The sequence below is a fragment of the Mytilus galloprovincialis genome, chromosome 6 (assembly GCF_965363235.1).
Source record: "Mytilus galloprovincialis chromosome 6, xbMytGall1.hap1.1, whole genome shotgun sequence".
In the NCBI taxonomy this organism is placed as follows: Eukaryota; Metazoa; Mollusca; class Bivalvia; order Mytilida; family Mytilidae; genus Mytilus; species Mytilus galloprovincialis.
This window is the reverse complement of record NC_134843.1, coordinates 42,603,975-42,616,708: the sequence shown is the minus strand read 5'-3', so window position 1 is coordinate 42,616,708 and position 12,734 is coordinate 42,603,975. Positions and strand designations below refer to the sequence as shown.

Here is a 12,734-nt window from a genome sequence, read left to right as displayed (position 1 = left end):
ATACCTGTTGTTTACAAACATCCAAACAAACATAGCAAGCAAATTAATCAAATGTTTTCATTGCATGCTATTAAAGTAGCTGTAAATCTTTGTTTATACTACCTACTAGTCAGTACCTCTCGTTTTAATCAATACCATATATGATATATAAATACTGGTCGAACTGAAATGATTTTGGTATTTTCAATGTAGGGGTAGGATGTAAAACAACTGACTTTGTGTATTCTAAAAATTCAGTCTTTATATAACGAAAGCGCTCTTTACATACGTTAAGAACTCTTGAAACAATTCTTTAAGGGGGTCCGTATAAGAGGCCTATTACATGTACAATGCAAAAATGTCTGTACCAATCAAATCTCATTTTACAGTGGCAGTCCAAGTTTCCCTGGCCTTCCTCCAGTAAAGAAAATGCCCAACAACTTTGTTCGGGAAATTTTTACCATCTTATACAATAGAACAATGAAAACAAATTGAAAACAGTTCGGCCGTTTGGATTGTTATCGTTTATTCACTAGAAATAATAAAAAGACTGAAAATAATATCATCAACGAAAAACTTGAATTTGGGAATTTATATAATTTTAATTTCATGTCAAACACCTTATGTTTTCGTTCATCAAGACTAACAATCTTGCACTGTATCGGTTAATTTTAAGCTGTGTTGATTGCATATATTTTAAAAATATGCAAATTAATTTGATGGCTATGGCGCGGAATCAGGGTCAAAAATACTTCTTTGTGTAGATACATAATTCGATTTACGTCTATACAAAAATGATTACATTTTCCTTTGATCTTTTTTTTGTGATAATTTTTCATATCATGCTACTCGCTTGAGATGGAAAATTATCACTAGAAACTAAGAAGCCACGTGGCGTTGCTAATGAAATTGACATGAAATTGACAACCTCGTCATAGGTAAAATAGCGATAAACAGATTATCATTGGTCATCTCAACTCGATTGCTTTTCTCACTTTCGCCGTGACCGGCTCAAGCGAGAAAATCAATGTCGTTGAGATAACCAACGATAATCTATAAATATACGTTAATCCAATCATGGAAGTATTATATTGACTATGATACTTCCATGATCCAATTATGTATATACAGAAATAATTCCGTAAACACAGAAATAGAATTACGTATATACAAAATTAATTCCGTATACACAGAATCGTATAACGTATATACAGAAATCGAATTACGTATATACAGAAATAATAACGTATATACAGAAATCGAATTATGTATATACAGAAAAAATAACGTATATACAGAAATATTTGTGTTAAGACAGAAAGATAGTATTTCTGTATATACGGAATTCTATTTACGTATATACGTAAATCGAATTCTGTATATACAGAAATAATAACGTATATACGTTAATCGAATTCTGTATATACGTAAATCGAATTCTGTATATACGTAAATTGAATTTCGTATATACGTAAATCGAATTTCGTATATACGTAAATCGAATTTCGTATATACATAATTATTTCTGTATATACATAATTATTTCTGTATATACGGAATTCGATTTATGTATATACAGAATTCGAGTTACGTATATACGTAATTATTTCTGTATATACAGAATTCGATTAACGTATATTCGGAATTCGATTTACGTATATACATAAATCGAATTCCGTATATACAGAAATAATTATGTTTATACGTAAATAAGTATTTTTGACCGTGATTCCGCGCCATAGATGGCCTTCTAAGTTGTTGAAAGAGTACACCAGGTCGCATTTACGTTCATACATCCTTTTTCGTGCTTCATTTCGTTCAGCTGCTCTAATCAAATTAACTTTTAAGCTCTCCGAGAATACTATAAATTCTATAAATGTTATGTTTTTGTTGAGTGCGTAGATTGAAAATATAACAGCTATTTTCATAACACTCATTTCCGCATTAAAGTTACATTCTTAGGCATTTATATAAATTGTCTGTATTTAACTTTAGCATGTTTATAATCCTCAGTGCTTCAACTTTAAATACACAAAGAGATGGAATCAATATGTATGACAATATATTTTCCTCTCAAGACATATATTGACAATTTATGACTTATAAGTCTAATGTGTTTTGAATAATTTAGCCTAAATTGTTTAAATTAGATCACCAACCAAAAAGATCAATAAGATAACAAGTGGTCATGATTGATCAGAGAATGGGAGATCTATTTTATCGTGTTCCATAATTATTCCGCAGCACAGATGAGATGTCAACAACTGATTATCGGGTTTATCGGAAGCTTTTTCACAGCTTTTATTCACCGATGGAATTCTTGTTTCCAAGTGTAATAATGAACTCAACAATGCGGTGATATGTAGTTGCATGAAGAAAAAAAATATTCCCCGAGGCATTGTCGAGTATGAATCGATTCTTTCATTATGTAGAGGCATAATGAATTGTTTAACAGAACTACAAATCAATGTTTGTAGTTTGAAACCTTTGATCGTGTTGTAGAAATTAAAATAACATATAATACAAGTTTGACTTTATGCCCATATATTTCCGGCTTTCCATCCCATGACATAATACGTTGTATTTCAAAAATGAATATTTAAACGAAATTACATTTCTGCATGAATCATTTAAAAAAACAGAGCTAGTACTTGTTCGTTGGAATATATATATTTGTAGCATGTAAGCATCTCTCTTTGTATGGGGGATTTATTATTGTCTAATAACATGCTTTTTTCATAATTAAACTATTATTATTTGTTTAAAGTTCTTTCGAAAAGGTAAATATTAAAGCTTATATACTAGTATTTATCAGTTCATATTTTTTTTATTTATAAAGTATCGCTCCATCTTTTAAATACATGAATTCCTGTAGATATAAGATCTGAATGAATCCTTGAATTTAAAACGAATCAAATCAAATGAGATAGCGAGTTTTCATGCTTAAATACAGTATTTTGAATTCATAAAAGCATAAAACTTACAAAATTTACAAACAAGGTTGAAACCAAACAAGCATGCTTTTCATGTTGTCTCATTACAACAAGTGCAAGACGGGGAATATTGGTAACTTATGTATATGAGAAAGTACTTGTATACCATAAGAAACAACACAAACAGATGTTGTTAACACTAATACACTAAGCAATGCTTTTCTACTAGAGTATGCAAATTACACCAAAGTATGCAAAAGTACATCAAAGTATGCAAATTACATCAAAAGTATGCAAAATTAAGAAAGGGAAACTCACTACTGCTAGCACCGTTCACCTGGTCTTCATAACCATTCCCAAGGCCTTGTTGATACCAAACTTAATTAAAAATAAAAGAAAAATTAAAACATTGGAATGATTTTGAAGGTTTGATTATATCATTACAGTTGGGTCATTTAAAGTTAAACTCCGTGTAAAACAAATTTTAAAGGATAATAATAACTCATCATGGAACGAGAAAGAAAGGAAGAAACAAATATTTCCACCGATGGGAAAAGTACTTGTCAAAGCGTAGCATGAAGTATGCCAGGTGAGGGTGCTTGAAAATAAAGCTTTGTGTAGTAAAATGCACTAGCATACACACTCATAACAGTCTTAGCGTGATGTGATAAAGCATTACATTGTGATAGTCATTTTTCTTAAATGATAATGCTGAAATAACATAACGGTTAGCAGTTTCTCTGGGATCTCAAAAATATGCTGTGACGAATGAAGATACTTTTTAGTCTCATTTGATGCGCTTATGATACAGAAAAGGAGTGTTTGTGGGATATTTTCATATATCTAAATGATCCGGCAAAAAAAAACCCATTCTAAATTGAAAGCAAATTGTATTTGAATCTGTCAATACAGAAATCAATTGGTTAATATGAAATGCATATTCATGCAACTTGAAATTTTACATTAACAAACATGCAAATTTTCAATATTCTATCGATATAGTGATATCTGAAAAATTCAAGGGAACTAACTTTATCCGCTGTTATAGATTGTCGAATAAGTTTGTCTTTTGTGATCAAGCATGTTTATTCAAAAGGAGTTTTATATCTTTAGCATACAAATCTTGTGATTTCGAGCGTTACCAAATTGATATAGCATTTTTGTTTGTTTGACACTAATGTCTCTCCTTTTTTCAAATACAAGATACCAAAATCTTTGAAATGTATAACTGAACATGTTTTTAATTATTTTCCTTTCCAATTTTAACTGCAGATTTTGTGTTGTCGATCATCCCATTTTCCCGTTTTCAAGGGAATCCCATCCAAAAGCAATCATATTAAAAGTGCACACCACGTCGGTATGATGATAAGTTGGGTTCCATTCTTAATTTAACATAGACGTCTGATTTCATTTTGAAAAACATCGTCTGTCAGACGGAGACTGTTAGACAATACAAAAAATAGCATGTCTTCTGACAAATATGTGTATGAGACGAAACAACCAAAATGATTTGCGTATACATGCATAACGTGTATTATTAATTCTGTTATGTTTTCGTCTATTTTTTAAGTCTATAATCGTTTCTTATTTATAAGTCACTTTTGAAAGCCTGAATTTGAATGATAAAATCTGATACAAGCTATTTTCCTCCCTGGAGTAAAGATTAAAAGCAATTGTGTCTAGTTTATATTCTTCTTTTTTTTCTTTCTTTTTCCTAATCATATTCAATGTCTCTTTTTACTGGAGGACACCGACCGTAATATTGCGCTGTGATAATTCAAGTGAGCACCAAACTGGAATGTACTATTGGCCGTTGTTCCTCGTGGCGCTATTGATGATGGTCAATGAATAAATAATGAAACAGAGTTGTTTATAGACACTGTTCATATAAACTGAGGCCGGTAACAAGAAATTTTATTAAGAGATGTCGTAAATATTGAATTAAGGGGAAGATAAGATAATTCTAAGATCATTCAAAGAGTGTAAATCAAGCTCCCTCAGGTTGTTCGTAGATCGGTCTTATTTCCCCCTTAAGTTGCATCGTAATAGTTTTCAAGTTACGAGTTCTTAATAATTTTTTGGCGTCTCCGTTTTTGGTTCCTCGCAAAGAAATTAGAATCACCTTAAATGAATCATAAAAACGTTTTAATGAACGATAAAATACGCATAGCAATCAACTTCCCATTTAAACTAAAGAAAACAATTCTGGCCTCAGACCACCATTATTCTTCCCTTTGCTACAATGCTTTTTTTGATAAAAGTCAAATTGAATTAAAAAATTTGCACCGCTTCAGACATGAAATTAATTTAACTGCTTATAGACAATTATTATTTTAATAAAAATATGCTTGTCTCAGGACAATCCATTAGTGCTTTTTCTTTTGAGTGCGCATTTATTCACCAGGCCAATGGTAGGATTTGAATCTTGTATAAATGACGTAGGCCTATTTTTCTATCCTACTTTCATTTTGGTCAAATCACTACTATCATGGTCTACTTTTATAAATTGTTATTTGGATGCAGAGTTGTCTCATTGGCACTCATACCACATCTTCCTATATCTTTTCACTTTAAAAAAAAAACATGTTACTTTTACATTTTGAAAGCCTTCTTACAAAAACAATCTCAAAAATACTGAACTCCGAGGAAAATTCAAAACGGAAAGTCCCTTAACAAATGGCAAAATAAAATAAGACACATCAAACGAATGGACGACACTTGTCATATTCCTGACTTGTTACAGGCATTTACAAAGTGTAAAAAAGGATGGATTGAACCTGGTTTAAAGAGCTAAACCTCTCACTTGTATGACAGTCTTATCAAATTCCATTAAATTGATTACAATGCGTGAACAAAACAGACTCAATAGGCAAAAATGTAAAAAATAAGTGTATAAAAGCAACACGAAACCCACTAAAAACTGAGGGGATGATTTCAGATGATCTTGAAGGGTAAGCAGATCCTGCTCCACGTGTTGCGCCCATCGTGTTGCTCATTGTATTACGGTAAATAGTCTAATTCGTTAGGTCAAATTCGTGAAAAAGGAATTGGACTGTAGTTACGACATAATGAACATATCTGATATCATCTGTATAACGGTACGGTCAACCAACTTATGATGGCTTCCGTAAAATTTAAGAAGTGATGATTTAAACTTCAACATTTGGAACTCTTGGTTTAAAATTAAAAAAGGTCACAAATTTCTCCTTGCGTTATATTTAACACTTCACTCAACAAGCAAAAATTGTAATGATTTACAATAAAGAGAAACTACCACCCTTCACACAACATGGCCAAGAAAACACTGACATATAATTTCCCATTCAGATGAATTAATACTTGGAATTAAAAAAATTCTAAGGTTCACGTATTAAAATCTTTTAAGCAACTTGTTCTATTTTTACCAAGTGAATGTACAGCTAAGAGTAGTCGGGACCACTCTTACAAAAACTATCAAGTGAAGCTATTGCGAATTGTTCTTGGTACAACCCTAAGTTGCTAAGTTTGTTTTAAGAACAATTAATAACTGACCAAAATTTAAGAACGATTTTGTGTTACCGGAATTAGTAAGATAGCTTTAAGGAAGACTTAAGGATCGTTCTTAAATCTGCACTTTTTTTAAACATTAAGGGCTGTCAATCATTCTAAGATAGGTCTGAGGCTGGGCCTTGTTACATTCCTAAATCTTAAGACGCCTTTAGACATTCGTAAGACATACGAATGGTTCTTATTATCGGCCCTTGGTCTTTCGTACTTAATCTTAGCAAGATATGCAGGTAATTTCCATGGTTGTGTTTGAATAAGCTAGCGCATGTTATAATAATCAAAACCTGATGGAATGTTCTTAAGAATACAAAAGGCATGTTACTAGAAACAATACTCTTATGATGCATCAGAACATCTCTCTTGGGACAGTACATCTACAGGAATAACGGATAAAAGCTGTACCAATAAAGTTCTGAACTAAAACCATCTGCGGCCTTTGTCAGAGTGCAAACAGAAGTTTTTCTATCATCATAATGACAGATAAATATAATAACACATAATACAAGCATGCCAAGATACCTGGGAAGAATGCCAAGATCGTGAGTTATCAGTAAGTCATGCTGATTGACACACGTGCCGAGTACATGGTTTTTCTGGCATCCTGTGGGGCTCTAAACGGGTCAAGGTATTTTTTTAAACATTTTTTTTTTCATTTTTTATAATCATATTGACAGCTAGCTCTAGTTCACTAGGTTTATGTTTCTTTTTAGTCTGTTAACGGTTGATTATCCTCCTTACAAATCTTGACAAGTTATTAATAGAATTTCATATACTTGGCGTAAAATCTCATTCTTCAAGAAAAAAATTTAAGTACACCTGGAATAACAACGGAGGTTAAATAAGAGATTTTTTACGTGTACATTTGACATTCATTGGTGTTTCTTAGCAAGTTCCACTGTGTATAAAGACATAAACCTCACCATCTATGATTGCAATTTGCTGAGAAAGCCAAACAAATGTCATTGCTTATAGTCACCATAGTAAAGTGTCAAGAAAAGTATCGAATTATTTTTTTCTAACTTGCAATTTGTTTAGAAAGAATTAAAGATTCTGAATTCTACAGTTGGGGTTAATTGTCGATTGCTTAACGTCCAGTGGCAAATATTTCATGCATGTTCAGGACGAGTGCAAAGAGAAGGCATGCCTAGAATTTTAAATAAAAATCCAAAATCTCTCGTCAGAAACCAACTTGTTACGTTTTGAAAAATTGATCTAAATTATATTTTCTCGCTTGTTCAAGTTCAGGCTTTTACCATTTTTTAAAAACTTTTAAATACAATTTCACATTTATGCGATCCATTTATTTATAACAATGTCAATGACTCTTACTAACATCTGTAACCAATCTTACCCTATTGTACAGTAATTATAGAATACATTACTTGACACGTGCAGTTAATATATTTCATACATGTATGTAGTTGTAGATACTTGCCAAAAACCATAACTCAGCATTTATTAAAAAGTGCAAAAACATTTTCTTTTTAATTTTAAATGTACGCCTGTCATAGTGTGACAAAATTGACAAGATGACGTTTCTCTGCATTCCACTTTGAAAATGACTGGCGATATTTATTCAATACAAAAATGATAAAAAAAAAGTTATTATTTAAATACGAAAACCTAATGGAATTTAGGTTAAACTCCATCGCATGAAAAATGACAGATGACATTTTCACTTAAACATAAGAATAAGGAGATGTGGTATGGTTACCAACGAATCAAATGTCCACCCTAGTTACCAACGAATCAAATGTCCACCCTAGTCCTAGTGTGCACGTAAGTAATCATAGGTCACTAAATGGTCTTCAACAATGAGCGAAACCCATACCGTATAGCCGCAGACATGACTGTGAATATGGGAAACAAGTCAAACGAGAAACCCATGGCAACAGACTAGTTTATGACGGCCATTTGAACTTGAAAGGTCATTTAGTCGTCAATGGAATCGTTTGTATTCAGAGCTTTATTCGCTCAACTGAAGCATCATATTGACACGAGATGCCTGATAAATATACAAAATAAGTATATATACTGGCATAATTTATCTGTCTTATTACGCATTAACCATGTCACCGTTCTTTGTCTGTATACTGCAGTTACTTTTGTACGTTAAAAGGTTTAAATGTTCTTTTCGGAGAAATACAAGGCCTAACCAAATCATGTACATTACTCTATTGGCGACGAGACCTTTCATTAGACACAGAAAACCCTTAATACTTTGATTTGGTATAGCATGAACCCTACAAACGCAAACTCTAGTGAGCTTTCTACCGAACACTATATCTTAAGCTCAATATAATGGTCACTGTAACAAAAGGTTGGAAACCTCTTTTGGTAAGTTTGACACCAAAGAGGCTTGTCAACATGGTAAAATATAAACATAGGGTCGTTTGGATTTGTGATTTTTATTATTTTTGCATCTGATTTATACTTAATAATATAACTAATCAAAGAAAAATATAAAACGGATTAAGCACAACATTCACACAACAGTGGTTTACTAAAAAAGGATTTAAAATCTACAAAAATAGAAAACATGCTGTTCTCTTGGATATTTCTTTTCTAAAATGCATTTTACTTATATAATATCATATAAAAGCATTATACAATCTCATAAACTATGACCGTATCATATATCTAAACAGACAGACAGACTGGAGTATTCGGTAAAATATCACAATACACCATCTGTTTCACTGTGGAATGTTTCTACTGAATACCATTCATTTTGTAGATTCATTGATTTTTTACATATGTGTAAATGAATGATCAATAATAACATAAATAAATATTAATGTTTTGAAAAGTACATCAAAGGTGTGAAAACGACATGTAATAAGGGTGAAAAAATTTTGGGTTAAAAGGCGACTGCAGCGCCCTCGAACTCACCCGACACAAATACCTTCCCATTGTTCGTGTGCAATCCTGATAGCATGAAAAACAAGGAATGTCTTATTAATTTTGCTGAATTGTAATTTTGCAAACTTAATATTTGTGAAATAAAAAATATGCATGCTTCGTGTCAAACAGTGGAGAATGTTTATGCTTTCCTCACATAATTGCATGAGATCTTTGCTGTCCGTGATTTCTGCGAAGTAGCGTTTCTTGATCAATTCACGCGTGAACACTGTTAGACCCGAGAACTAAAAGGACCAAAAAGCACTAAATTTGTCTGTTAACGCATTAATTTAGGAATAAGTACAGTATGACTTGATTTCAAAACACCACATACCTTAAAGTTTGAATATTGAAAAATGTTTTTTTTATATATATATATATATATATATATATATATATATATATATATATATATATAAAGTGCCTAAAAGGATAACTTATAAAAAAGGAACTCGTGTGTTTAAACCTCGAGCTTAGAAGTTACAAAATGTATATGCAGTTCCAAAATTTAATTTGTCAAGGATAGTTATTGGACTCGACATCAATCTTGGGGTGGGGTGGGGTCGGGGTAGGGTGCAACGAACGATCATGTATTCAGTTATTTTTTTCAGGCTACACCATCTATGATAAGGTTGAGAAATTCAATTCAAATATATATATATAAGTTTGAGAAATCTTGGTTGAAAGGTTGAAAATTGTACATTTTAATCATCTTAAATGTTAAGTATTTTTTAAAGATGCAATTTAAACCAGTCATAAATGCACCAGATATTTGGCTAATCTTATTTTACTCTCAATGAAATATGTTGACATTAACATACATTTACACATATATTGGTTTTTTTGTATGTCTGATCTTCATTGGTACTTCAAAGTTTTTTTCTCTCAGAAACACGGGTTTTGTGGCGGCGTCAATGAATACAATTACATTGAAATTTTTCAATGTCTCGTCTGCATACATTTTTAATGATTCCATAACAATTTTTAAATATATTGAATAGATTATTTAATTAAAATATCAGTTTTTAAACAACTGTATTGATTGGTTTTGAACAAATTGTGAAATTGTGATTTCATGCTGTTGTATGTGCATTCCAAACAAATGTGCATCTATGCAAAGAAAATGCATTCAAATATATTTCAATCAATAAAGGAAACATGTGCATTATTTTTTAAATTTGCAGTTCGTGAAAGAAAGAAAAACTTTTGTGAAATGCTTATAAAAATCTGTAATTTCATCAATTATATCACTACTGTAACTTGACCTCAATATTCATGTTTGGTATATATATATATATATATATATATCTATAATACTAAAATTACGAGGTCCAATTTGTCAGCCGTCATCGGGTAAAACGACAAATCAAAGAATTCAACTCTATATAGAACTAATATAGGACAATGGTGTAGATTAAAAATTACACCACTCCAGACCCTTTTGTTAACCACATAATTAATATTGCCAATAATTAACAAGTTCCGGGTCGAATCCGATACCGATACCAATAGTATATTCACCTGTTAGCTATTACCTTATCTGTACGTTCCGCATTTGACAGGCGCACCACCAAACGGTGTATTTAGGATTTTGTTATATACACGGGTCATAATCAAAGGGCTGACACTACTAAATTCAATCATTGTCAAATTGTTCCCTATTGTAGTTTTATTCAGCAATCAGCAAGACTTTCTAAGATAACTAATATAGGACAATGCTGTTGATTAAAAATACTCCATTCCTGGATAGCCAAGACTTTTTGTTTTCCAAATAATTAACATTACCAATAATTGATTAGTTCCAGGTCGACGGGTTCAAACAGAAAGATTTGAAAGGAGAGAAAACTGTGTATCTTATAATTGACATGACTTTATCAGATGACAATACCAATTACTAAAATAAGGCTTAGGCATAGTTATATACTTTAATTCAGTCACGGACCCACGATATCACGGGTGTGTACTTGTGTATATATATATATATATGACCACTACATCTTAAAAAAAAACAGGTGCTCCGCAGGGCGCAGCTTTATACGACCCCAGTGGTCGAACCCTGAACAGTTGGGGTAAATTTGGTCACAATATTCAAGCTTGCTACTGTCTGAATTTTGAATGTGATCAAATTTTTGACATAATATAGGTTTTTGCCACAAAATAAATGTGGTTCAAGATCTAACACATCTATTGCACAATACTGTGCAATTGAATATTTCTTATTGAAACTTTTCAAAATTTGAAATTTGAAAAATGTTGAAAAAAAAAAAATTCCTTAAAAAAATGGTAAGCTGAGATCCCCCCCAATTTATTGAAACCCCCCCCCCTTGGAGCAATAACCCTTAAACTCAATCCCATGCTTTCCTTTGTAACATTGAACCTTGTAGTACGATTTCAGAGAGATCCATACACTTAAACACAAGTTATTGTCATGATTGTTTGGAAACTAGAAACATGCTTCTTTTTAGCCCTTTTTTTGGCCCTTAATTCCTAAATATTTTGGGCAATTAACCCAAAACTTAATCCCAGCCTCCCCTTTGTTATATGGTACATTGTGGTACAATTTCAGAGAGATCCATGCAATTACACACAAGGTATTGTCTGGAAACTAGAAAAATGCTTCTTTTGGCCCCTTTTTGGCCCTTAATTCCTAAACTTTGGCCCCATAACCCCTTAAATGAATCCAAACCTTCTACTTGTGATTTTAAACATTGCAGTATACTTTCAGAGCAATTGAAATACTGGTAATCAAGTTATTATCCTGAAACTAAAAAAATGCTTGTTTTGGCCCCTTTTGGACCCCTAATTCCTAAACGGTTCAGACCATCATCCCCAAAATAGATCCCAACCTTCCTTTTGTGGTATTGAACCTTCTGAAAAAATTTCATTAAGATCTATTCACTTAAACTAAAGTTATTATCCGGAAACCAAAGTGTCTTCGGACGACGACGACGCAGACGACGCTGACGACGCAGACGACGACATCATACCATTATACGAACCCAAAATTTTTTTGGGGTCGTATAAAAACAAGCCGATATTTATCTTGCATTTGATTACTCAATATTTTAAAATTTGTTCACCTATTGGAAGACGTGTTGCTAGGTTGCTGTCATTTTAACATTAGCAAACCTGTACTTTCATTTAATTGTATATCTTCATAAAATATACATGAACCGAATAAGGTTTAAAAAATACTTTTTTGAGAAATTTTTTCTAGCTGCTCTTTGGTCGGGTTGTTTATTCTTTGACACATTCCCCATTTCCATTCTCAATTTTCTTTTCTTTTCAGAAGTATAGCAATAATATATCCATTCCACAACGAGGCTACGAAATTGGCAAGCCAAAAACGTGCATGTCTCAGTTTCAGAACATAAA

The 12,734-nt window shown here is 32.0% G+C and overlaps 1 protein-coding gene across 4 annotated transcripts in view; it reads right to left on the bottom strand.

Moving 5' to 3' along the window:
• The window catches only part of LOC143079625 (junctophilin-1-like), a 49,318-nt gene that overhangs the window by 20,010 nt on the left and 16,574 nt on the right, over positions 1–12,734 (bottom strand). Inside the window, exons 2-3 of one of the 4 annotated variants that reach the window (XM_076255064.1) lie at positions 9,351–9,386; positions 3,231–3,290 (exon numbers count right to left, since the gene is read on the bottom strand). The exons of 1 other annotated variant lie outside the window; for it this stretch is intronic. In XM_076255064.1, the coding sequence (XP_076111179.1) occupies positions 3,231–3,290; positions 9,351–9,386 (96 nt within the window). The remainder of the gene's footprint in view (positions 1–3,230; positions 3,291–9,350; positions 9,387–12,734) is intronic. 2 more of the 4 variants (XM_076255067.1, XM_076255066.1) reach the window with 2 other exon arrangements.